The sequence below is a fragment of the Scyliorhinus canicula genome, chromosome 2 (assembly GCF_902713615.1).
Source record: "Scyliorhinus canicula chromosome 2, sScyCan1.1, whole genome shotgun sequence".
Taxonomy (NCBI): domain Eukaryota; kingdom Metazoa; phylum Chordata; class Chondrichthyes; order Carcharhiniformes; family Scyliorhinidae; genus Scyliorhinus; species Scyliorhinus canicula.
Genome location: NC_052147.1, coordinates 233,212,349 through 233,236,695, shown reverse-complemented (window position 1 = coordinate 233,236,695; position 24,347 = coordinate 233,212,349). Strand labels below are relative to the sequence as shown.

Genomic DNA, 24,347 nt, shown 5'->3' with positions numbered 1-24,347 from the left:
ATCAATGAATACAGGCGTTAACATTATTTAATAAGTGAGATCCCCCAAATTTAAAGGGCAATGACAGTATCTGGTGCAATACTGAACCATATAACCCAGGAAGCTGACAGTTTTAATCCCACATTAGCGAATAAAATGATGGCAACCAAGGTAATAGAAAGCAAGTTACATCAGCATGCTACAAAGGGTGAAAATCAAACAGGGTTCCCATTTCTGATGACTACCCATCATCAAATCTTTGATAGTGGCGGCAGGGAAGCTAGTGGCATTGTGGTATTATCACTAGACTAGTAAACTAGTGACCTAAAGTAATACACTGGGCATCCAGGTTCAAATCCTGCCACTGAAGATCATTAAATTAGAATTTTTTTTAAAAATTGGTATTAAAAGTACCAGTACAGGGGCTGGTTTAGCTCACTGAGCTAAATCGCTGGCTTTTAAAGCAGACCAAGCAGGCCAGCAGCACGGTTCCATTCCCGTACCAGCCTCCCCGGACAGGCGCCGGAATGTGGCGACTCGGGGCTTTTCACAGTAACTTCATTGAAGCCTACTCGTGACAATAAGCGATTTTCATTTTCAAGTCTAATGATGACAATAAAACCATTGTTGGTTAATTTATGCCCTTTGGGGAAGGAAATCTGCTGTCTGGAGCTGATCGGCCTAAATGTGACTCCAGAGCCACAGCCACAGCAATGTGGTTAACTGTCCCCTCCTCAAGGGCAATTAGGGATGGGCAATAAATGCTGGCCCAGCCAGTGACACCCACGTCCCATGAATGAATAAAAAAAAGTATGCGGAAATGAAGACAGAATCGTGTCACACTGTGTTATTCTCCACAGCTGGATAACATGCCAACACCTTCAGTCTCGGTTTGCAGATTAATGTAGCGAATCTTGTGAGGTAAAATTGTAGGTTGCAAAAATAAAAATCTTGCGGAGAGAAAGAGAGGAGGTGTTTGGCAAAAATAATGGCCACTGCTCACAGAGAGACCTGCGTGGACTTTATCTGTGAAAATACTGGGGAGTGTTTTTGTCCGCAGAATCACTTGGCATTCTGGAAGTACATACTAGGTACTCTGCAACACCCAATTTTCTACAGGTTAAGCACCGCCCTTCAGTTGAACCCAACTTCAAGTTCCCTAGTGTCTGCAATGGAGGATCAGAAGCAAAATGACAGAATTGGGGCAAATTCAATTTTGTGTGTGTTTGGGTGTAACTGCTGTCTGTATTTCTTTGCATAAATAGCATTTAAATCTACACATATAGGTAAAAACATGTTTTTTAAGTCTAATTTTCAGCTTTTATGATGCAATACAATCAACTCCTCTCAATTATCTTTAAACTAAATTTATATTAGCTTTATATTACATTATTTTACTTCAAATATCATGTAATACTCACCTGACCACTATTAGCAAAGTCTTCAGCTGTTAGAGATGGATCAAGCCTCAGAGCCAGTCCAAAATCACACAATACACATTCCCTCTTGTTTTTAACTAGGATGTTTGTGCTCTTTATGTCTCTGTGAGATATAGGAATCTTTGGGGTGCCACAAGCAGTGTAGTCACTATGGAGGTGAGCAACTCCATTTACAAGGGATCCTGTCATCATATACATGTCTGTCCAGGTCAGAATATGATTGGTGAGGAAATCTTGTAGATTTCCTACGCTGTGATAGGCTGTAATAAGCCAGTATTGCTTTTCCATTCCTCGTTCTCGTTCCTCTGCTGTGAGAAACTGCAGCACACTCTCATGTTTGAGATCAACATCTGAGAAAATCCTTTTCTCCGTTCTCCACGAGGGATATTCTTCACAAGGAAAGATTTTAACTGCAACGGTTTCATATTGCCCTGACGCACTATGTTTGAGTTTTGCTCTCCACACTTCTGCAAATCGGCCTTTTCCAACAATACCATCGAGTTCGATGGGCAGCAGCTCATTATTATGATTGATGTTGTTGGCACATGTTGCACTGATATCAGACCGACCATCATCAATTGCCACAGTGCACTTCCCATTGTACTCGCCAGCTTTTGTAGCAGCAGTCCTAGTCAGGCTTCGGTGCTCTATCTGTTTCTGTGACCACCCCTTGGTCACTTTTCTCTGCTGCCGAGTGCGAAAGAGATAAAATGCCATCGTTATCATGAAAGCAATCAGGATAGGTGGAAGTAGGCTCAATACTGCCACAGGGATTACCTCATTGCTTTGTGATATTGGATATTCTGGAAAAAAATGCAAGTAGGATGAAATGTAACCTCCCTATGCTAATAATGGGGAATCATAGTATGATGATGTACATAAAATATGTTACAAATAACCTTGCATGAAATCACATAAGTATTAAAATCATGTAGAGGAAATGTGGGGCAGATATGAATAGTTATCTGTCAGAACATGTAGCATTAAACGTAAGGCAGAACTTTATTGTCCCCCGTCACTGGCCTTCCCTTCCACCCCTGACCTGACCACAATTTTAGGAGGGGCAGGCATTGGTTTGGGCCCATGCATTTTGCCCAAACTGTTCAGCCCACCCACCTTTGCTCAAATTGAAGCCCTTTAAGAGCCCACTTACTACTTGTAGTCCCAGCAGTGACCACAGCCCCCAGTAGGCCTTTGAGGGAAGATGTCCTCCTGAGTGAGGGATAGAAATCTTACCTTCACCCAATTAATGCTCCTCAGAACGTGAAAACGCTGTGGATCAACCAGTATTGATGGCAATTACACTTTGGGTGGCAGGATAGAGTATTTCATTGAAATCATAAGAGGGCGGTCAAATACTTGGATGTTTAATTTTCAAAATTGAAATATTTCAAAATTGAAATATTTTAAAGTGGAATTTCAGTTCTGCCAAAGCAAACAGTAACCCGTAATCCTGGTAAATCAATACATTTATAATTGTCTTTAAGAGTCAAAAAGCCATATTGCTGTGGCGTGTCACAAGATTACCTCTATAGGTAATGTGCATTTGTGGTACAGCAGAAAAGTGATAATTTTCAGCTTTTCTGTTTACCTCTATTTGGTAAAACAAGGAAAATCTATTCTAAAATCACAAATCCAATAACAAAGTGATTTTCTGAAACCTGACAATGAGAATGTTCCAATATCAAAATCAAATTGAAAATGGGTCAGGTGGAAACAATAACTTGTTTTTAATGTTAGCCAATTTATTTACTTTGGCCAATATTTATTCTTGTGTCAATCAAAAAGCATTAGCACCACAAAGACCAGCACTAATGAGATTTAGGTTTTGGGAATGTGCCTTTAAGATACAATGAGGGCGGGGAGGAGGGTTCACGTGGGGAAGTATCTGGTCGGGAGATGTAATGGCTAAATAGTTCTCCTGCCTCTGAGCTGGAAGGCCCTGGTTTCAAATCCCACTCCAGGGCCAACATTTTCAGGCCGTTCACACTGGTGGGTTCTTATGATCCCACCGACTATCGCCATGGGTTTCCAGCAGCAAGGGGTGCATTCAATGGAAAACCCGTGTTGACAACAGTGGGACCAGAAGATCCTGCCAACGGCCGATAGAAGACCGCCATTGTTTTCAGCACCCTCCCTCTTCTCTTGTGGGCTCCCCATTGTTCTCGCACAAGCCCCCCCCCCCACATTGCGCAGCCCTTTGGTTCTTCATCTTTTTATTTCCCCTGGCTTACTCCTCATTGCTGGCCTCGAACAGGGTTTGGAACAGGCCTACAAACTGCCCCCAAGTATCCAGGAAGCCTTCCTCTGACCCTTGGATGGCGTACTTTGCAGCTTTTGTGGTACTGCTGATCGCCAGTTGAGCAGGATTCTCCGGCGTGCGATTAGGGAAGCGAAAGCAAGGGTGTTGGCCCCCTTCCCCATGTGTAACTTTGGCTGCTCCGATACCCTGAAGATTGCCACTGTTGGGCATGGCTTCACCCTCACCCCCACAACCTTGGGCATTGCCTCGGAGAAGGCTGTCCAGAACCCAGCAAGCTTGGGGCAAGCCCAAAACATGTGGGCGTGGTTGGCCGGGCCCCTCTGGCACCGCTCACATTTATCCTCCACCTCCAGGTAGAACCTTCTCATTCGGGTTCTGGTCAGGTGCGATTTGTGCACCACTTTGAGCTGCATTAGGCTGAGCCTTGCGCAGGAGGAGGTGGAGCCCACCCTGCTTCGCTCCTGAGTCCCCATCCTACCTCTGTCCCCAGTTCATCCTCCCATTTTTGTCTGGTCCCGTCCAGTGGTGTTCGAGCTCTGTCCAGTAGCTGTTTGTATAGTTTCCCACATAGCCCCCCTCCTCGTTGCTTGGGTCTATCAGGTCCTCTAGTAGTGTGCTTTCTGGGGCCCAGGGTACCCTACTGTCTCTTTGCGGAGGAAGTGCTTTATTTGAAGGTGTCTCAATTCCTGTCCTCTTGCTAGTTTCCACTTCCTTGTCAGTTCATCCAGTGTTGCCTGTCTGCGTCCTACGTAGAAGTCCCCGTCAGTGTGCCCCGTCCCGCCTCCATCTTTTGAAGGTGGTATCTAGCATGGCTGGGGGGAAATCTGTGATTGCCGCACATGGGGGCAGCACGGTAGCATTGTGGTAGCTCCAGGGTCCCAGGTTCGATTCCGGCTTGGGTCACTGTCTGTGCGGAGTCTGCACATCCTCCCCGTGTGTGCGTGGGTTTCCTCCAGGTGCTCCGGTTTCCTCCCACAGTCCAAAGATGTGCAGGTTAGGTGGATTGGCCATGATAAATTGCCCTTAGTGTCCAAAATTGCCCTTAGTGTTGGGTGAGGTTACTGGGTTATGGGGATAGGGTGGAGGCGTTGACCTTGGCTAGGGTGCTCTTTCCAGGAGCCGGTGCAGACTCGATGGGCCGAATGGCCTCCTTCTGCACTGTAAATTCTATGATAATCTATAATAAGGGACATTTTGGTTATCCCGAAGTGTTGTCTCAGCTGGGTCCACATTCTCAGCGTGGCCGCTTCCACTGGGCTCGTTGTGTATTTTGTTGAGGAGGATGGGAGTGCTGCTGTGGCCACGGCCCAGAGGGTTGTTCCTTTAGAGGATGCCTCCTCCATTTGTACCCAATCTGTGTCGGGTTCTCGTACCCATCCTTCACGTTTTCTGCCGTTGCTGCCCAGTGGTAGTATTGTAGGTTCGGTAGAGCCAGGCCCCCTCTGACTTTCCCTCTTTGCAGTGTCAGTTTGGGAATTCTCGGGTTCTTGTCCCCCCACATAAACACCATGATTAGCTTGTATATGTTTTGGAAAAAGGCCTTGGGGATGAAGATCGGGGTGGATCTAAACAGGAGAAGGAACCTTGGCAATACGTTCATCTTGATCGTCTGCACTCTTCCCGCCAGGGAGACTGGGAGTGAGCCCCACCGTTGAAGGTCCTTGCTTACTTCCTCCACCAGGCTGGTCAGGTTCCACTTGTGGATCTGTGTCCGGTCTCTGGCTATCTGGATCCCCAGGTAATGAAATCTGTTCTGGGCCGTTTTGAACGGGAGCCCCTTCAGCTCTGTCCCTCCACCTTTTAGGTTCATTGGGAATGTCTCGATTTTGCCCATGTTAAGTTTGTAGCCCAAGAAGGGCATCATGATATTTATAACTTGCACTTAAATTGACGTCGCTTGACTGAATGAATTTGTGATGCACCATTTGCTCAGAACATGTATTTTGAAGTAATAGGAAAGTCTGTGGTCACTTATGCCACAAAGGTATCATCTACTGTTTATTAAATGACGTTGGAAACGGTATATACTCACCATTTAGGTCAGCTTCAAATATAAGCTTATCGTTACATTCCTGCTCATTGGTACAGCCACAGACATACATCATTCCTTTTCCTGTGGGCTGTTCAGTCATGATACAAACTGTTGTATTGTAAGTTGTGATTATTATGTCCTCCACTGGTAAATGTGGATAGTGACACATAGTTTGAACACTTGTGGATTCATTATCCTTTTTCCTGTGGAGAATGGCACAGATTTATTGGAATTTCATGTAGAATAAAAATATAAACAATAAAGTTCAGAATCAAGATTCACAATTTCTTAATCGTCAACCTAAAACAGCAATTTCTTTCGAACTGTTATTTTGCTTGGAATATGTAAATGAGGAAGCTAATTGCAAATAGAAAGCAACTAGTGCAAGAATTGTGTGAAATATTTCTTACTGGGATGATGTGATGGGAAGTTCATTGGTGCTCCCATGTGTTACCACGGAGGGATCTGGCAAAGCTGTTAGGGAAAAGCCAAGAATTTATGATATTCCAGAAGGAAATATCAGAGGGCATTTTAACTCAGGGCACTTGTGTAATTTCTGGTAGTTGGATTTGCAGCAAGTTTAATGGCTTAAGAAGGGGTTTCGAAAGCTACCCCTCTTTTTGCAAGGTATGTTCCTGCCAGAGCGAACACCAAAAGGAAAAGGAAAAATGCACTTCAAATGGAGACCTGGGTGTAGGTATTCTGCCAACTCCGCGTTTTATTGTATAAGAGATACTCACGAGGGCGATGGAATATAATTCAATTCAAATATAATTCAGAGCAAAATACTGAAGACTCGGCACTTAAATGTTATTCTTAGGAAAGAAAGTGGAGTGAAAGGGAAATACGTTTCTCCAGATTGTTTATTAGTCATGTCACGAATGAATTATGGTGACACAATGAACTTCTCTCCATCCTAATGTAGTTTTCGATGGTCCATGTGACATTCCGCGGAATGCAATAGCTTTCAATGTCAGCTGTTGGAAAAGCAGGATTCCAAAAGAAGCCGAACATAACGACAAAAGTTGCAATTTCATTTGAATTAAATAAGGGCACCTGGTGCTGATAAAGAACAAAAGCTTCTAGATTTGCAGAATTTGGAGGGTTTTCATAAAAAATTACAAACATGTAAGGAAAATGAGAATTCACTGTAAGGTTGTCAATTAGGAAGGGGGGGGGGGGCGGCATGGCAGCACAGTGGGTAACACTGTTGCTTCATAGCCCAGGGCCCCAGGTTCGATTCCCGGCTTGGGTCACCGTCTGTGTGGAGTCTGCACGTTCTCCCTATGTCTGCGTGGGTTTCCTCCGGTTTCCTCCCACAAGTCCCGAAAGATGTGCTGTTATGTATTTTGGTCATTCTGAAATTTCTCTCTGTGTACCCGAACAGGCACGGGAATTTGGCGACTAGGGGCTTTTCATAGTGACTTCATTGCAGTGTCATTGTAAGCCTGCTTGCGACAATAAAAATTATTATAATAATGCTGGCCTAGCTCGTGACACCGATTTAGAAAAAAATGTTAACTTCAGATAATTCATACAAAATACATGTTTTGCACTAAATTGAAAACTACGACTTACCAAATGGCAACACAAATTTCCTCTGAACTCGCACAGTAGGAGTTCAAGGTACAATTGCTGTAACACACGTTGTCTTCACATATTGGGTTAGTATAGTCACACCATTTGCATAAGTTTGTCTCCAAGAAACTGGTAAGGACATGGGTATTCAAAACTGTAAAACAAAGGAACATGAATACAGCAAATTGGAAATGCATTTGAAGCGTTGTGGCCTTCAGGGTTATGGGCCAAGACTTGGAAAGTGATAATAGGCTGGATAGCTGATTTTTGGCTGGCAGAAACATGATGGGCTGAATAACATAAAATCAGAGCATCTGATTTTATTTTAAACAAGTCAAAACAAAATGATATTAAATTGTTAACAGTGAAGCTATTTTAAAGGAGCTGCATCATTTTGCTGATGACTTCGTGACCTTTCATAATTGTAATACATGGATATGAAAAGAAAGTGTAAGAGATAAACACTTAGAAAGGTTAACAAAGCATTTAAAAATCAGATTTAACAAAATACACAGGTCACATCTTCCCTTAGGCTCAGCATTGCAGAGCAAGGAGGGACGCAGAAGGAATTATAGAGGAGGAGGGAGAGGAGAAGATTGATGGATAAGGGATTCTGTGGAAATTGTGGATTGGAGTATATTTTGTAGAAGTCGTGGTTGTAAAATTAAGAAGAAATGCTTTAATGCTGTAATGGTCAGCATAAAATCAAGTGTGATCCAAAACCACATACTCATATCAATTTATGCATTGGCAGTATTCAACATATTATCATGGAGGTTTGTTCTATGCGAAATTCCATTACTGGTTACTTCCCTCTTTAAGAGTCACATGTTGGATTATTTCAATAAGAAAGTGAACTTCCATTCCAATAAATGTACAGGGCTAGCAATGAACCCAGAGAAGTCCCACACAATAAAATGTGGGATTACGCAGGTCTGTTAGTCACGGGCCCTGTCATGGCCGCAAAATCTCACGAGAGGCCAAAACCAGGATTTGCACTGCCAAGAATTTGGAATACGATCTTCCCAGGCCCGCACCCCCCCCGTGAAGACATAGTCAGGTTCATGCCCAGGAATGGGGTGAACCTGATTTGTATCAATTTGAATGCATTACAATACACTTACTGTGGTGGTATGATTAGCATAGCTGCCTGCCATTGGTGCAGAACACCGACTTACCATTGGCCCTGGTCGGTCATGTGACTCTCGACCGGTTGGTTGAGACCAGTCATGTGACAGCTCCCCAATTGGTCGAGAGGCTGAGTTAACCTCGCCTCCAGGGCGGGGTATAAATACCCAGTACTCCCGGCGGTTGTCCTTCTACTGTAATCGACCGCAGGTCTAACATCTAGTATATTCATAGAATCATAGAATCATAGAATTTACAGTGCAGAAGGAGGCCATTCAGCCCATCGAGTCTGCACCGGCTCTTGGAAAGAGCACCCTACCCAAGGTCAACAACTCCACCCTATCCCCATAACCCAGTAACCCCACCCAACACTAAGGGCAATTTTGGACACTAAGGGCAATTTATCATGGCCAATCCGCCTAACCCGCACATCTTTGGACTGTGGGAGGAAACCGGAGCACCCGGAGGAAACCCACGCACACACGGGGAGGATGTGCAGACTCCGCACAGACAGTGACCCAAGCCGGAATCGAACCTGGGACCCTGGAGCTGTGAAGCGATTGTGCTATCCACAATGCTATTGTCAGCAACACGTCTCGCGTTCAATTGATGGTACATCACTTACCCTGATTAACATTGCATCTTCAGCCCCTCACTGGGTAATCACATCCCCCACGCATGACAGCATGCTGGCGCAAATTACTACTGTTTTTTAAAAAAATGGGAGCGAGGTGCCATGACTCCGGAGGGGAGCACCACTCTCTAAAACTAGCACCGAGAACAAGGCACCAGCTCTAGAGGGGGTGGGGTTGTGAGGCTTGAGGCTGTCCAGAGATGTGCAGGGTCAGTGGTTACTGGGATGGGATTGCGGCTCCTGTGGGTGAACCTGAAGTCTGTCGCCTGTGCTGTTTAAAAGTTCTTAGAACGCTGTGTTAGCCTGCTGACTGTGGAATGGGGTGGCTGTGGCTGCAGGCCACTCAGCTGGGGGGTAGGATGTGATGAGAGTCAAGGAGACAGGCTTTATGGACTGGGTGGGTGAGAACCTGAAACAGAAGGTAAAATGGTGCCTTCTGGGTACTGGGAGGGGGGATTGGCTGTCTAGAACTCTGCAGTAGCTGTCCAGGAATCGTAAGTATTGAGGCATGACACCAATGAGATCTCTGAATGATGCAGCCTGAGTATGAAGGGTGCCTTTTAACTTTGCCTATCCCTGAAGCAGAAAGCAATTGTGCCCTCGAACATTTCAGGGACTAATTGGCCATCAAGTGTTAGCCCTCAACAATGTCAGCTGCCCACAGGTTCAAACTCAAGCATGTGGGCCGGGATTCTCCCCTACCCGGCGGGGCGGGGGGTCGCGGTGTACCGGAGTGGCGAGAACCACTCTGTCGTCGGGCCTCCCCAAAAGGTGCGGTATTCTCCACACCTTTAGGGGCTAGGCACGCACCGGAGGGGTTGGCGCCCCGCTGACCGACATGAACGGCCTTTGGCGCCACGGCTGGCTGAAAGGCCTTCGCCGGTCGGTGTGAGTCCGCGCATGCGCTGGAGCGTCAGCGGCTGCTGACGTCACCCCAGCGCATGCGCGGTGGAGGGGATCTCTTCCACCTCCGACATGGTGGAGGCTGTGGTGGCGGCGGAAGAAAAGGAGTACCCCCACGGCACAGGCCCGCCAGCCGACCGGTGGGTCCCGATCGCGGGCCAAGCCACCGTGGGGGCAACCCCCGGGGTCAGATCGCTCCGCGCCCCCCCCCCCCCCCCCCCCCCCCCAGGACCCCGGGGCCCGCTCGCTCCGCCTGCTCCTGCTGGCACCAGAGGTGGTTTAAACCACGTCGGCGGGAGAGGCCTGACAGCGGCCGGACTTCGGCCCATCGCGGGCCGGAGAATTGCCGCGGGGGGCCCGTTGACCGGTGCGGCGCGATTCCCGCCCCCGCCAATTCCCGGGTGGCAGACAATTCCGGCGACGGCGGGGGCGGGATTTACGCCAGCCCCGGGGAATTCTCCGACCCTGCGGGGGGTCGGAGAATTCCGCCCAGGATGGATCTGTGATGACCAAGTGGTTCAGGGTTGGACTTGAAATCCAATGGGGTTCCCCCCCCTCCTCATAGGTTCGAGCCCTGCTCGGAGTGAGATTGCACAAACTCAAAGATACATAAAATAGTTCAAACTCAAGGAACATCATAAGTGTACAAATTTAAGGAATGGGATGAATACTCAGTGTTCAATGCCCAATGTATAAGTGCACAAGAGCGAGAGGCACTGGGTTTGCTTATGTGCCGGACCCTAACGCCTGCCATTGAGGATCCATTAGCCTCCAAGATGGACATTACTGTCCAGTTGACCCTGTCCATTAGGGATGTGCCAGCATATAAATTTCCTGTCAGAACCACCAGTGAGATAGAGTATAAGGAGGGGAAACCTAGACAGGAGGCCAAAGGTGACTTTGACTGGGCAAAGGCAAGCTATAGAGAAAGGAAGGCACTTGAGTTGTGATCAGTTGTGGGACTGGCTGCTTCCAGGTCCTGGAGGCCAAAGGGTCAGGGGATGTACTGCTGTTATGCGGCTGTGACACCAATCTGCTCCCTCCCTCTCTCTTCCCTCGCAGGTCAGTAAGGAGCCAGTGGAGCTGATGATTCTTCTTACCACTGCGCTGGAATGTCACCTCAATCCCACAAGCCACAAATTCTCTTGCCAAAAATTACACTTTGCCATTTTGTTCCGGAAAATTCCACCCAAGTGCATACCAGAAGCCACAGCAATTACTCTATAGAAATCCATTTTAAAATGTTTCTAGAACTTGATTGCTATGCTACATCTGTTTACAACTATTAATACATTTTGAGGCAAAATTCTACAGACCCGAAAGTGGAAACTAAGATCTCAGTGCTCAATTAGTCCATGTTTGTTGCTTCCAATGCAGGCAGCATGTCAACTTTATGTCAACATGCCTGCTAATTTGCATGGTTGATGCGCGCATCTAATGCTAATTGCAACATTGAGTAACTTCATACCTCAACAGGCGGCTCAAGTTTGTTGGCGCCAAGTGAAGCTAGCCTGCACGAATTAAAGCCTTCACTCACCTGGTGAAGGAGCTGCGCTCCGAAAGCTAGTGATTCTAAATAAACCTGTTGGACTTTAACCTGGTGTTGTAATGCTGTGCTCACCCGAGTCCAATGCCAGCATCTCCACATCATGGCTACTTAACGCCAGCCTGCACTTCTTGAATGTGAGGCATATTCTGCCTGGAGCAGCCTTTGGAACTGCTAATGGAAGAGAGTCTGAGCAGGAGGAAGAGTGAATTATGGCACAACCAGGGAGACAGCTTGATCCAAGGTTCTCAGCCCCAGATGCCTTGGTGGAGGAGATCCACAAGGAGCCAGCAGGACCTCACACAAATGTTGTGATAGTAGTGGGAGCAGATAAACCATGGTGGTCGATGCGCGGAGCCAAACCCCTTGAACTTAAATGCAGTGCTGCCAACAGTTCAGTGACCTCACATGGGTGATCAAGACCAATGAACGTATTTTCAAATGCCATATCCCACCAACTGCATCACCAGCCTTACATACCTACTCAATGCACCACACACCCAGCACTCACCTACCAACAATCTCTATCCACCATGGCTCACACACAAAATCCATAGCTTCATCTCCACCTCACTGCAAGGCTTACACCCACATCTCACAACTTACACACTGCCAGCAAATCAACCACCACAGCCACATCAGTCAAGCATATTGCACACACTCCCTCTCTCTTGCAGGACAAGTTGGCACATGTTCAGAGGCAACAAGAGCTAACCAGTGGGGGATAGATACCGTTGCATGTCCTTACCGATGGACGTTCTCTCATTGAAGTTCCCCTTGCTGAAGCTGTGGTCACTGGCGGGGCTAAGATCATCAAAGATGATGGTATCCTCAAAGCTAATCCACCTTCTCACATCCCATTTCCTCCTCATCTCACAATTTCTTTTGATTTACAAGCTGCAGATAATGTAAGCATGTACCTTTTGCTTCCCTTCCCCCTCCCTCCCCCAACAATTGCAACTCTACCCTTCTACCTTTCTACTGTCAGGTATCCAAGAACTGCAACCCAGTCAGTGGTGGAAGAGCAAGCACTCCAGGATCAAGAAGACGGCTCTCACATTCACAGCAAGCGGTTCAAATATTGACGCTGCTTGTATCAGAGGATGGTTTTGAGATGGGTCTGCATGTGGTGCATCTCTGGACATGAGTGGGCTGCAGCCATGACAGGGGCCAAGGATAACACAGCATGGTGAGTACACAAATGAGTTCTGCACTATAGGACCCCCATGAGGAGTTTGATGGGCCTGCAGAAGAAAACCAAATAGTGTACACAATGGAATGATTGGTACATTGACAAACAGTCAACGTCAAGGAGAATGGAGAAGTGGGACAGCCACTTGGCACACGCCTTTGCGCAGAGTTTGGAGCCCAACCTTCACAGCATGGAAATGGTGGCCAACTTCATTAACACAGTTATGACTGAACCATATAGTGTGCAAAAGCCAAAGTCTCAGCTTCCGTTCCAGCACAAGCAGAAGTCAAGCACCATCTGAGTGCTGCAGCGACGCTCAGATATCAGTCGTTTAAGGTCAGCTTGCTGTAAAGCTATTCAGACTACTGCCTTCATGGCTGCAGACACTCACGTTCCAAGGGGTTTACAGCTTCTCACTACAGTCCGACAATTTGTCCCCCAACAGATTGCTGAGGGTGTTGAGGCACCATTCTGGAAGAAGTTTAATGTATAAAATCTCATAGCCATGGCTACGTTCACAGTCACTCTCAATGCTGCCTTTGTCTTGTCCTGAGGCTGCAGTTCTGGCTGTAACAGGTGGCAGATTTCAGATTTTACTAAAGCACAGACATCTGACTCAAGTACTTGAATCATTCCCTTAATACTCTGGGCCAATATGACATTCTTCTGAGAACCATTCTCCCATCCTTCTCCTTACCCTTCCAGCAGTTTGTCTCGCACTGTGTCGCATCTGCTTATTGTCCCTATGAAGAAACAAAGAGCAAAGAAAAGTACAGCACCGGAACAGGCCCTTCAGCCCTCCAAGCCTGTGCCGATCATGATGCCCTAACTAAAAAAAAACCTTCTGCCCTTACTCAGTCTGTATCCATCTATTTCCTCCTTATTCACGTATCCATCCAGAGGCCTCTTAATTGTTGCTAATGTGCCTATTTCCAACAAATCCTCTGGCAGCGCATTCCAGGCACCCACCATCTCTGCGTCTAAAACTTACCCCAGTCAGAGGGCAGCACGTTAGCATAGTGGTTAGCACAATTGTTCCACAGCTCCACGGTCCCAGGTTCGATTCCCGGCTTGGGTCACTGCCTGTGTGGAGTCTGCATGTTCTCCCCGTGTGTGCGTGGGTTTCCTCCAGGTGCTCCGGTGGTTTCCTCCCACAGTCCAAAGATGTGCAGGTTAGGTGGATTGGCCATGCTAAATTTGCCCTTAGTGTCTAAAATTGCCCTCAGTGTTGGGTGGGGTTACTGGGTTATGGGGATAGGATGGAGGTGTGGGCTTGGGTAGGGTGCTCTTTCCAAGAGCTGGTGCAGACTCGATGGGCCGATTGGCCTCCTTCTACACTGTAAATTCTATGATGATTCTATGACCTCCCTTAAACTATCCCCTCTCATCTTGAACCTGTGCCCCCTTGTAATTGACACTTCCACCCTTTCACCTTCTGACTATCCAACTTGTCTATGCCTCTCCTAATTTTGTAGACCTCTATTTGGGCAGCACGGTAGCATTGTGGATAGCACAATTGCTTCACAGCTCCAGGGTCCCAGGTTCGATTCCGGCTTGGGTCACTGTCTGTGTGGAGTCTGCACATCCTCCCCGTGTGTGTGTGGGTTTCCTCCGGGTGCTCCGGTTTCCTCCCACAGTCCAAAGATGTGCAGGTTAGGTGGATTGGCCATGATAAAATACCCTTAGTGTCCAAAATTGCCCTTAGTGTTGAGTGGGGTTACTGGGTTATGGGGATAGGGTGAAGGTGTTGACCTTAGGTAGGGTGCTCTTTCCAAGAGCCGGTGCAGACACGATGGGCCGAATGGCCTCCTTCTACACTGTAAATTCTATGATAATCTATGATTAATCTAAGACAAAGGTTCGGCACAACATCGTGGGCCGAAGGGCCTGTTCTGTGCTGTATTTTTCTATGTTCTACATTCAATCAGTTCTCCCCTCAGCCTCCATCTTTCTAGTGAAAACAATCCTAGTTTATTAAACCTCTCCTCATAGCCAACACCCTTGAGACCAGGCAACACCCTGGTGAACCTTCTTTGCACTCTCCCAAAGCTTCTACACCCTTCTGATAATGTGGTGACCAGAACTGCAGGCAATATTCCAAATGCGGCCAAACCAAGGTTTTATATAGCTCAACATGATTTCCCAACTCCTGTACTCAATGCCCCGGCTGATGAAGGTAAGCATGCCATATGCCTTCTTAATCACCTTGGCCACCTGTGTTGCCACTTTTAGGGAACTGTAGACCTGCATGCCCAGATCCCTCTGTATGTTAATGTCCTATAGTGCAGAACTCATATATTTACAGTATAATTCATACCTAGATTTGATCCTCTAAAACACATCACCTTGCATTTATCCGGATTAAACTCCATCTGCCATTTCTGTGCCCAAGCCTCCAATCTATCTATATCCTGTTGTATCCTCTGACAATCCTCAGCACTATCAGCAACTCTGCCAATCTTTGTGTCATCCGCAAACTCACTAATCAGACCACCTACATTTTCCTCCAGATATTTTATACAAACAACAAAGGTCCCATCACTGATCCCTGCGGAATACCACGAGCCACAGAGCTCCATCCAGAAAAATACTCTTCCACTGCTATTCTCTGTCTTCTAACCAAGCCAGTTCTATATCCATCTAGCCAGCCCACCCCGAATGTGATTTTAGATTTTATACCAGTCTGCCATGTAGGACCTTAAAAACACCTTACTAAAGTCCATATAAACTGCATCCACAGCCCTTCCCTCATCAAGTTTCTTTGTCACCTCTTCAAAAAACTCAATCAAGTTGGTGAAACGTGGCCTTCCTTGTACAAAACATTGCTGTCTGTCATTTACTAATCGATTTTCCTCCAAATGTGCATTTGTCCCTCAGTATCTTTTCCAAAAGCTTCCCCACCACTGATATCAGGCTCACTGATCTACAATTTGCTGGATTGGCCCTGCTTCCTTTATTAAACAAGGGAATAGCATTGGCTATCAAGCTATGGTGAATGCAAACTATTGCACCAATGTATGGGCACCCTTGAAGCCAAATTGAAGTCCTTGATCAGAGCCATACTACTCCCTCTGGGCTTCGGCAACTTTACAGAACACCAGAAACCACAAAGCACTATTGTTATAACCCTTCCGAGAGTCATCCATACCAGAGAGCAGGTGGTTCCCGTCGAGTTAGGGCACCTGCGACACCTCACCTTCTGGCGCTGGAGTGGTCTTGGCTCACCAATTAAAAATGGCATAAAATAACCATTGTGTTCGCTTCTTGGACTCTCGCCCCGAGAGAGCGAAATTACGCTCAGATCGAGAAGGAGGGTTTGGCCATGGTATTTGCAGTGAAAAAGTTCCATCAATACATCTACAGGCACACTTTTATAGTATTAACATATAAACCATTGCTGGAGCTCTTCAAAGACAAGGCTATCCCTCCTGTTACATCCGCACAGATTCAACGTTGGGCTGTACTGTTGGCAGCGTATGAAAGTGTGTTGGAACACCTTCCTAGGACGAAGATCCCAAATGTGGACACCCTGGTTCGACTTCCCCTGCCAACCAGCCGCTAATGCCAGCTTGTGCCGACGAAGTAATCGCAACTCGACATTTCATGGATACGTTACCAGTCACAGCGGTCCAAATCCGTGCCTGGACCCAGACGGACCCTCAGCTAGCCCATGTATGGCACATCATTTTGTATGGAGCCCAACATTGCGCTTTGCCTGACGACCTAAAAGTCTACATGGCGAAGTTCGCGGAATTTAGTATTGAGGACGGAATCCAGGGGCGGGACGGTGACCCAAGTTCAATCCTGGCCACGGGCCACTGTCCATGCGGAGTTTGCACGCTCGCCCCGTGTCTGCGTGGGTCTCACTCCTGCAACTGAAAGATGTGCAGGTTAGGTGCATTGGCCACGCTAAATTGCCCCTGAGTTGGAAAAAAATAATTAGATACTCTAAATGTATTTTTTTTTAAATTGAGGATGGATTCCTCCTATGGGGAACACATGCTGTGGTCCCGGCAAAGGAGCGTGATCCAATTGGGAGGATCCCTATAACGGTCACCCAGGGGTATCTGAAATGAAAATGCTGGCCCACAGCTACGTGTGGGGCCAGGCATCGACACCGACATCGAGAAATTCACCCAACAATGCAACCTGTGCTAGGAACACCAAAAAGCTGCTGCCAGCAGCACCCCACCACCCTTGGGAATGACCATGGCATCCTTGGTCTTGGCTACACATGGATTTTGTCAGCCCATTCCAGTGATCAATGTTCCTGATCCTGGTCGACGGCCACTCCAAATGAATGGATGTTCACTGACTGCTCCCAACGACCTTCGAGGCCATGATCAAGTGGCTCCAGCAATCCTTTAGTATGGATAGCATTGAGGATAGCATTGAGGATAAATGTCGACCCAGGGTGTCCACATTCGGGATCTTCGTCCGAGGAAGGTGTTCCAACACATTCATACGCTGCCAACAGTACAGCCCAACGTTGAATCTGTGCAGATGTTCATCTCAGACAACAGGTTGGCATTCACCTGCAGAGAATTTGGGCTAACCAACGTGATTCACCACGTCTGCACCGTGCTGTGGTGATATGCCCGTAAACAATATTGTAGATAGTTGGCGGTGCAACCTCCAACCAGCAGGCGGTGGTACAGATCCACCATGTGGTCTTGAGACAATGGTCATGTGACAAGGCACTCAGATATAATTGAGGGCAGATCTGGTGATCTGCAAGGGGTTATAAGACGTACATGAGGACAATCATGCATAGGGATAGTTCCAGGGGAGTATAAAGAAACTCCATGATAAATTGCTCTATATTAGATCATTACTTTACCACGTGTGATTTAATAAAGATCCTTGTTGGGACAAGTCACAAGCAGCTCTTTGGATTCCTGGCTAGACATGGAACATCAAACACAACATGGTACCAAAGTACTGAATAATTGAAGATAACGACAGCAGTGATAAAGTTAAAATTCGGCGGAAGGATTGACCTGGTGAACTGCAGCCATTGGCGACTCAACGCTGTAAATGACGCTGAAGCTCGAGATGGTCAAACTGAAAGCCCTCCACCAGTTTCAAGTATCAGGTAATGTAGACGGAAACTGGCGGCTCTTCAAGCAGCAGTTCAAACTCTTATGTTTCGCCTCATGGCCTGCAGGTACAGCCTGCCGAATGACAAATAGCGTTGCTGCTAACGGTGGCAAGTCCATATCAATTGAACTGCATAGTACATTTGCTTTTGACAATGAGGAGGATGGCAAGAAATACGATGAAGTCATTGGGTACTTTGATCGACATTTGAGAAGTACATGTTCCGTACACGTACCCAGAAACCTGGCAAATCGTTCAACAGTTTTGTCACTGACTTGAGGCTGAAGGCCCATTCATGCAACTTCAGCAACCTGAAATCTTCTCTGATCCCTGACCAAATTGTCTTTGGTGTATCAAATGTAAGCTACGTGAGGCATTGCTGGAAGAAAGGTTGGTATTGGAACAAGCAATAAAGATTTGCCAGGCAAGCGAGGTAGCTGCACAGCAAATCAGCACACTCTGCTCGAACAGTTTTGGCCCAACACAGAGGAAGATGCCAGCGCCATTAGTGCTGTGATGCGGTCTCAGTGTGGGTGGCCATTTTAAGCGGCCGTCAGGAGCCGCCAATCGCATGCCTGAAGTGTGGCACTCAACATGGTGCACGCCAATGTCTGATCTTTGGAAAGGTCTGTTCCAAATGTTGCCATGTTGGGCATTTTGCAAAACAGTGTTTTGTGAGTCCTACAGTGGACCATATAAGACCATATAAATGTGGTTGATCAGATGCATCCGGACGAACAGTTCTGCGATGTCATTGCACCCAAGGACCAGGAGAGTCCAAACAAAAAAGACGAAGACACAATTTCTAAAAATGAAACAAGTAAGAATCAGATGGAAAACGGTAGTGTTCCTGAACAACTCAATATTATGATGCAACCTTGACATTAAAACGAGGGCCAACCTCCTCAGTTCGTCTGCTCTGTACAAGTTGAACACGCAGCTGAAAGTCGCTCATCGACTGGGACTGCAGGTATATTACAGGACAAAAAGATGGATACTTTCAGTGAATGTGAACTTGAGCTCTCCGTGGACAACATAAGGCACATGTTACTGTTTTATATTGTGGACATGGACATTGGGTCCATCATAGGAGTGGATTGATGTATGTGAATCCTTGAACTTAGTTGAGTGACTAAGATCCTGAAAACAGGTGGTCTGCTGAATACTACAGATCCCTACAAGTGATCATAGTGTGCACATTTGATGAGGATTCATAAGAAATCCAGGCGGAGGATGGCAAATCAGACACAGACACGATTCCAGATTTCTGGTTAACAGTCTTCAAGAACGTGCATGTCTTCAGTGGCATGATACAGGAGCATGGTGAGCTCGTATTAAAGCATCTGCAAGATGTGAATGTTAAATGTTCAGAGCATGAGAGGTCGAGGAGCTTCACTCTGGAGTTTCAGTTCAAGCCCAATGAGTATTTCACAAATGAGGTGATCACAAATGTATATCAGATAGAATCGCTGCCTGAAAAGCTTGAATCTTCATTCTTTAATGAACCTTAAATCATGGGATGCACAGGCTGTAAGATCGACTGGAGGGTGGGCAAAAATGTCACATTAAAAACAATTAAAACCAAGCCGAAGCACAAAGGTTGAACACTCACAAAAAACTGTACCAAATGAATCATTCTTTAATTCCTTCATTGAACATAGAACATTCAGTGGCATGATACAGAAGCATGGTGAGCTCGTATTAAAGCAGCGCAGTACAGGCCCTTTGGCCCTTGATGTTGCGCCGACCTGTGAAACCACTCTAAACCCCATCTACACTATTCCCTTATCATCCATATGTTTATCCAATGACCATTTAAATGCCCTTAATGTTGGCGAGTCCACTACTGTTGCAGGCAGGGCATTCCACGCCCTTACTACTCTCTGAGTAGTCCTCCTCAAGTTCCACAGGGTCAAATGTTAAGAAAAAGATCAGCAGCCAAACTCCATGCTGACTTTGAACTTGGCTGCCTCCTGCATGAACACATAATTCCGTGTGCAATGTTGTATTTTACAGGAGAAATCATTGCAGACGATGCTGAATCTGACGATGAAAACTACAAAGATTCATATGATGACTTTGAAGATGATGCGGAACGTAATGGTATGAACTGCTTGTAAAGCTCCTTCAAGAAGCAAGGACGGGCTTAATGAAGAAGCCCATGAAGTACTACTCCAGTGGTTTGGAAGGAATGATGAGGTGGTCACAGGGGACACACAGACCGCTCTGGACACTGAGAAGGGTGGGAGCTCTGAGATGGCGCACTCCAAAATAAAAACTGAGGTTACAGAGGCTGATACCTCAGAGGACCAGCTACTGAACAAGCTAGTCACAGACAACATCGTACCAATCTTAAAGAATTTCACTCCAGAGGTATTTACTGCATCGTTTCATGCCTCTGAAATGGTTCAGGTGGTTGACTCCCTGATCCTCAAAAATACTAATGATGAGTGGGCAAAGATTGATGATGAGTACGAGGGGGCGGCATGTGGCACAATGGTTAACATTGCTGTCTACGGCGCTGAGGATCCGGGTTCGAATCCCAGCCCTGGTTCACTGTCCATGTGGAGTTTGCACATTCTCCCCATGTCTGCGTGGGTTTCCCCCCAAAACCCAAAGATGTGCAGGTTAGGTGGATTGGCCATGCTAAATTGGCCCTTAATTGGAAAAACATAATTGGGTACTCTAAATTTTTTAAAAAAGATGATGAGTATGATGATACTAACTCTGATGTTGAAGAACATGACAACTCCAAGAGTGAAATTGATGATAAGCATGAAGATATTGATGAGTGGGATGATATTGATGATGAGTACGATAATATCAACTCTGATGTAGAAGAAGCTGCCAAGCCCAAACAAAAAAAGAAAAGAATTTGCACACTAACTGTTAAAACGAGAAGGAGGAAAAGGAGTAGATTGGGAGAGCTAGCTCATCCCACTGACAAAAGGAAAAGAGAAGAAGTTGAGGTCATGACTGTGGTAAACCACTGATGCACCTATATTAGGTGATGTATGGTAGGACCTGTACTACAGGTATGTCGGTAGTCCCTGCCTGCTGGCTCCACCCAGTAGGCTGGAGTATAAATGTGTGTGTCCTCCATGCTGCAGCCATTTCGCCAGCTGCTGAGGGAGGCCACACATCTTAGGGCAATAAAGCCTCAGATGTATCCAACTCTCGTCTTTGTGCAATTGATCGTGCATCAATGACTGACAAGCGAGAGACAAAAGAAACAGCAAACACACAGAGAAGCAGCACTGATGTGGAGATGCTGGCGTTGGACTGGGGTGAGCACAGTAAGAAGTCTTACAACACCAGGTTAAAGTCCAACAGGTTTGATTCAAACACGAGCTTTCGGAACGCAGCAGCAAACAGTGTTGTGGCAACAAATGAAAAAGAAAGAAGCTGGTGATGCACATGTGGCAATCAAGGACGCATGCCTTCCATAGGCACAGAGTAAAGGGGATACTCAGCAAACCAATCTTCGAAAAGGCTGGCAACAGCCCAAGTAATCACAGGGATAATTCCGTGAGGGAGGCACAATGACCTGTAGGAAAGTGACGAACACTGACCAGGCACATCATGTTTATGGGCACCCCAGTTAAACCTGTTCATATTGTTTAAACATATCACAAAGTTAAAAAGTTAAAATAGGAATCATGTTTTAAAATAATCATTAATATTTCCTGAGGAAGGGGCTGTGGTGATCTGCTTGTGAACAATATTGCAGAAAGTTGGTGCTGCGACCTCCAACCAACAGGCAGTGTTTCAGATCCACATTGCGGTCTTGAAACAGTGCTCATGTAACAAGGCACTCAGATACAGGTGAGGGCAAATCCGGTGATCCGCAGAGCGTTATAAGATGTACGTGAGGACAGTCGTGCATAGGGATAGTTCCAGGGGAGTATAAAGAAACTCCATGATAACTTGCTGTGCATCAGATCGTTACCTTACCATGTGTGCTTTATTAAAGAACCTGATTTGGACAATGGCGTGACCATCAATTCAGTAGAGGCACGATTGGAAGTAAACTGTGGTTTTAATAGTCTTACAACTGAGCCTGCCTGCGACCAGAAGAACTGAGAGTAGGCTCACGGCTGCAGCTCTTTATACTTCCGGCAGTGGGAGGGGCCATGGGCGGAGCCATGGGCGGAGCCAAGTGTGGAGCCCTGTACAAGCTCCTCATCTCCCCCTATGGGCAGAGCCGCGCAACGGCTCACAGACAGAGCCCACAAGGACATAATACTATGCAATACAATAGTGTGAATTACAATACAGTATGAATTCACCACATTCACCCCCTGTAAAAAAGTCATGTCCAGCGGGGATGACGGGTTTACAAGTTGTGCCGGTCTGGTGGCCAAGTCGTTCTTTGGGATCGGCGGAGCACTGGGGTTGCAGCCTCTTCGGGTGGCTGGGTGGTGACGGTCGGTGCGGGTATGAGGGTGGACTCCGGGGGTTTTTCAGTCCAAGCTCCATTCCTGACCGGTGCGAAGGGAGAAGGTGGGCGCAGGAAACCTATAGGCGCGGGAGCGCAGGGCGTGGGCAGGGAAACTATAGGCGCGGGGACGCAGGGCGTGGGGGGTTGGGTGGGGTGTAGTGTGAGGGGTACCTCGGCGGTGGTGGTGGTGGTGGTGGATCCTGCAGGCGCCAGGTCCTGGAGGGAAACGGTGTCCTGACGGCCGTCGGGGTATTCAATGAAGGCGTAGTGGGGGTTCGAATGAAGCAGTAGCACTGTCTCTACTAGCGGGTCTGTTTTGTGTGCCCGGACGTGCTTCCGGAGGAGAACCGGGCCCGGTGCCCTCAACCAGGATGGGAGCGAAGCCCCCGTGGTAGTGCCCCTAGGGAAAACAAATAGTCGTTCGTGAGGGGTCTGGTTGGTGGCAGCGCATAGGAGGGACCTAATTGCATGGAGTGCGTCGGGGAGGACCTCCTGCCAGTGGGAGGTAGGGAGATTCCTGGACCAGAGGGTCAGTAGGACGGTCTTCCAAACCGTCGCGTTCTCCCTCTCCACCTGCCCATTCCCCCTGGGGTTGTAGCTGGTAGTCCTGCTCGAGGCAATGCCCTTGTCGAGCTGGTACTTGTGTTGTTCCTCGTGTCATAATAAAGCTCGCAGTCTCAAGTGTGGAGAAGATGCTTTATTGTGGGTTCGTTCAGTTTCCAGAGCTCGACCTAGAACTACCTTCCAGTGCTAACTACCAGCTTTGCTTGTTCTGTGTGTCCTGCTTATCAGCCCCTGCTGTGAAGAGTGTGTCCTCACTTCCTGTCCTGATGTATTTATATGGCTCTCCCGTGCTCCCTCTAGTGGTCGCTCAGTTGTGTTGCATCTGGTTAACTTGTGATCACCACATCCCCCTTTTTCTCTTAACATATTTTCTGAACATCGTTAAAGAAAATTGTATATCCTGTCCCAGTGTATTTATAGCTCTCCCGCTCGTGTTTGCTCTGTTGTTTTTTTGTATCTGGTCAATCTACGATCACCACATCCCCCTCTTTCTCATTACATAGTTTCTGTACATCATTAAGGAAAATTATACAAAACAGTAACTTATGATCTGCGTATCTATACAAGTGATGATGCTATTGCCTTAGTTAACAAAGCCAATGTATTTATATGTCCAAACTTAATAAACACATTTATGAGTCCAAACTTGATGAATTTGTTCAGAGCTTTTTGTTTTCTGTTTGTTGTTGATGACGTGGTGATATTGATATTGCAAGTCCGCTGTGAATGTTGTTGGTGTTCCTTGTTATCTTAAGTACCCAATGCGTCATCCCGAGGTGTTTGCATGGTCACATCACTGATGTTGACTGGCATGGACTTTTTTCTGTGCTTGTGGTGTTGATTTATTGTCTCATCCGCCTTGGATGCTGGTGTGCTTTGCCATTGTGTACAAGTCGTTGTTTCATTGCTGTTGTTTCTGTCGTTCCTGTTTTTGTTGTTTCCGTTGCCGTACTTGTCGCTGTTTTTGTCGTTTCCGTCTTTGTTGTTGTCGCTATCTTTGCTCCTGACTTTGTTGTGTTTGTTGCCATTCTTGTTGTTTCTGTCACTGTCGTTGTCGCTATCTTTGTTCCTGACTTTGTTGTGTTTGTTGCCATTCTTGTTGTTTCTGCCTCTGTCGTTGTCGCTATCTTTGTGCCTGACGTTGTTGTTTGTCTTGTTGCGCTTCATGTTGCTTTTATTCTTGCTGTTGTCGTTCTCGTTTCTGCTGTGCTTCTTGCTATTGTTGTTTGTCTTGTCGCGCTTCATGTTGCTTTTCTTCTTGCTGTTGTCGTTCTCGTTTCTGCTGTGCTTCTTGCTATTGTTGTTGGTCTTGTCGCGCTTCATGTTGTTTTTGTTCTTGCTGTGTTTCTTTTGACTTTTGTTTTTCTTGTTATACTCTATGAGTGTCCCGAGTGGATAATTTGAGTCATTGAGCATTCCGTCTCGCGAGTGGTGCGAATGATCTGATGTGCAGGTGCAGGTGACATCAATCAGTTGTGGAGAATTGGATTCCGCATCTTTGCTTTCTTGGTGCTCGTCTTCCGGAGTCAAAGTCTTCTCGATTACATT

The 24,347-nt window shown here is 46.8% G+C and overlaps 1 protein-coding gene across 1 annotated transcript in view; it reads right to left on the bottom strand.

Moving 5' to 3' along the window:
- Positions 1-24,347, bottom strand: part of tgfbr2l (transforming growth factor beta receptor-like) — a 115,810-nt gene that overhangs the window by 44,021 nt on the left and 47,442 nt on the right. Inside the window, exons 2-4 of the mRNA XM_038789785.1 lie at positions 7,292-7,445; positions 5,714-5,916; positions 1,401-2,221 (exon numbers count right to left, since the gene is read on the bottom strand). Coding sequence (XP_038645713.1) covers positions 1,401-2,221; positions 5,714-5,916; positions 7,292-7,445 — 1,178 coding nt within the window. The remainder of the gene's footprint in view (positions 1-1,400; positions 2,222-5,713; positions 5,917-7,291; positions 7,446-24,347) is intronic.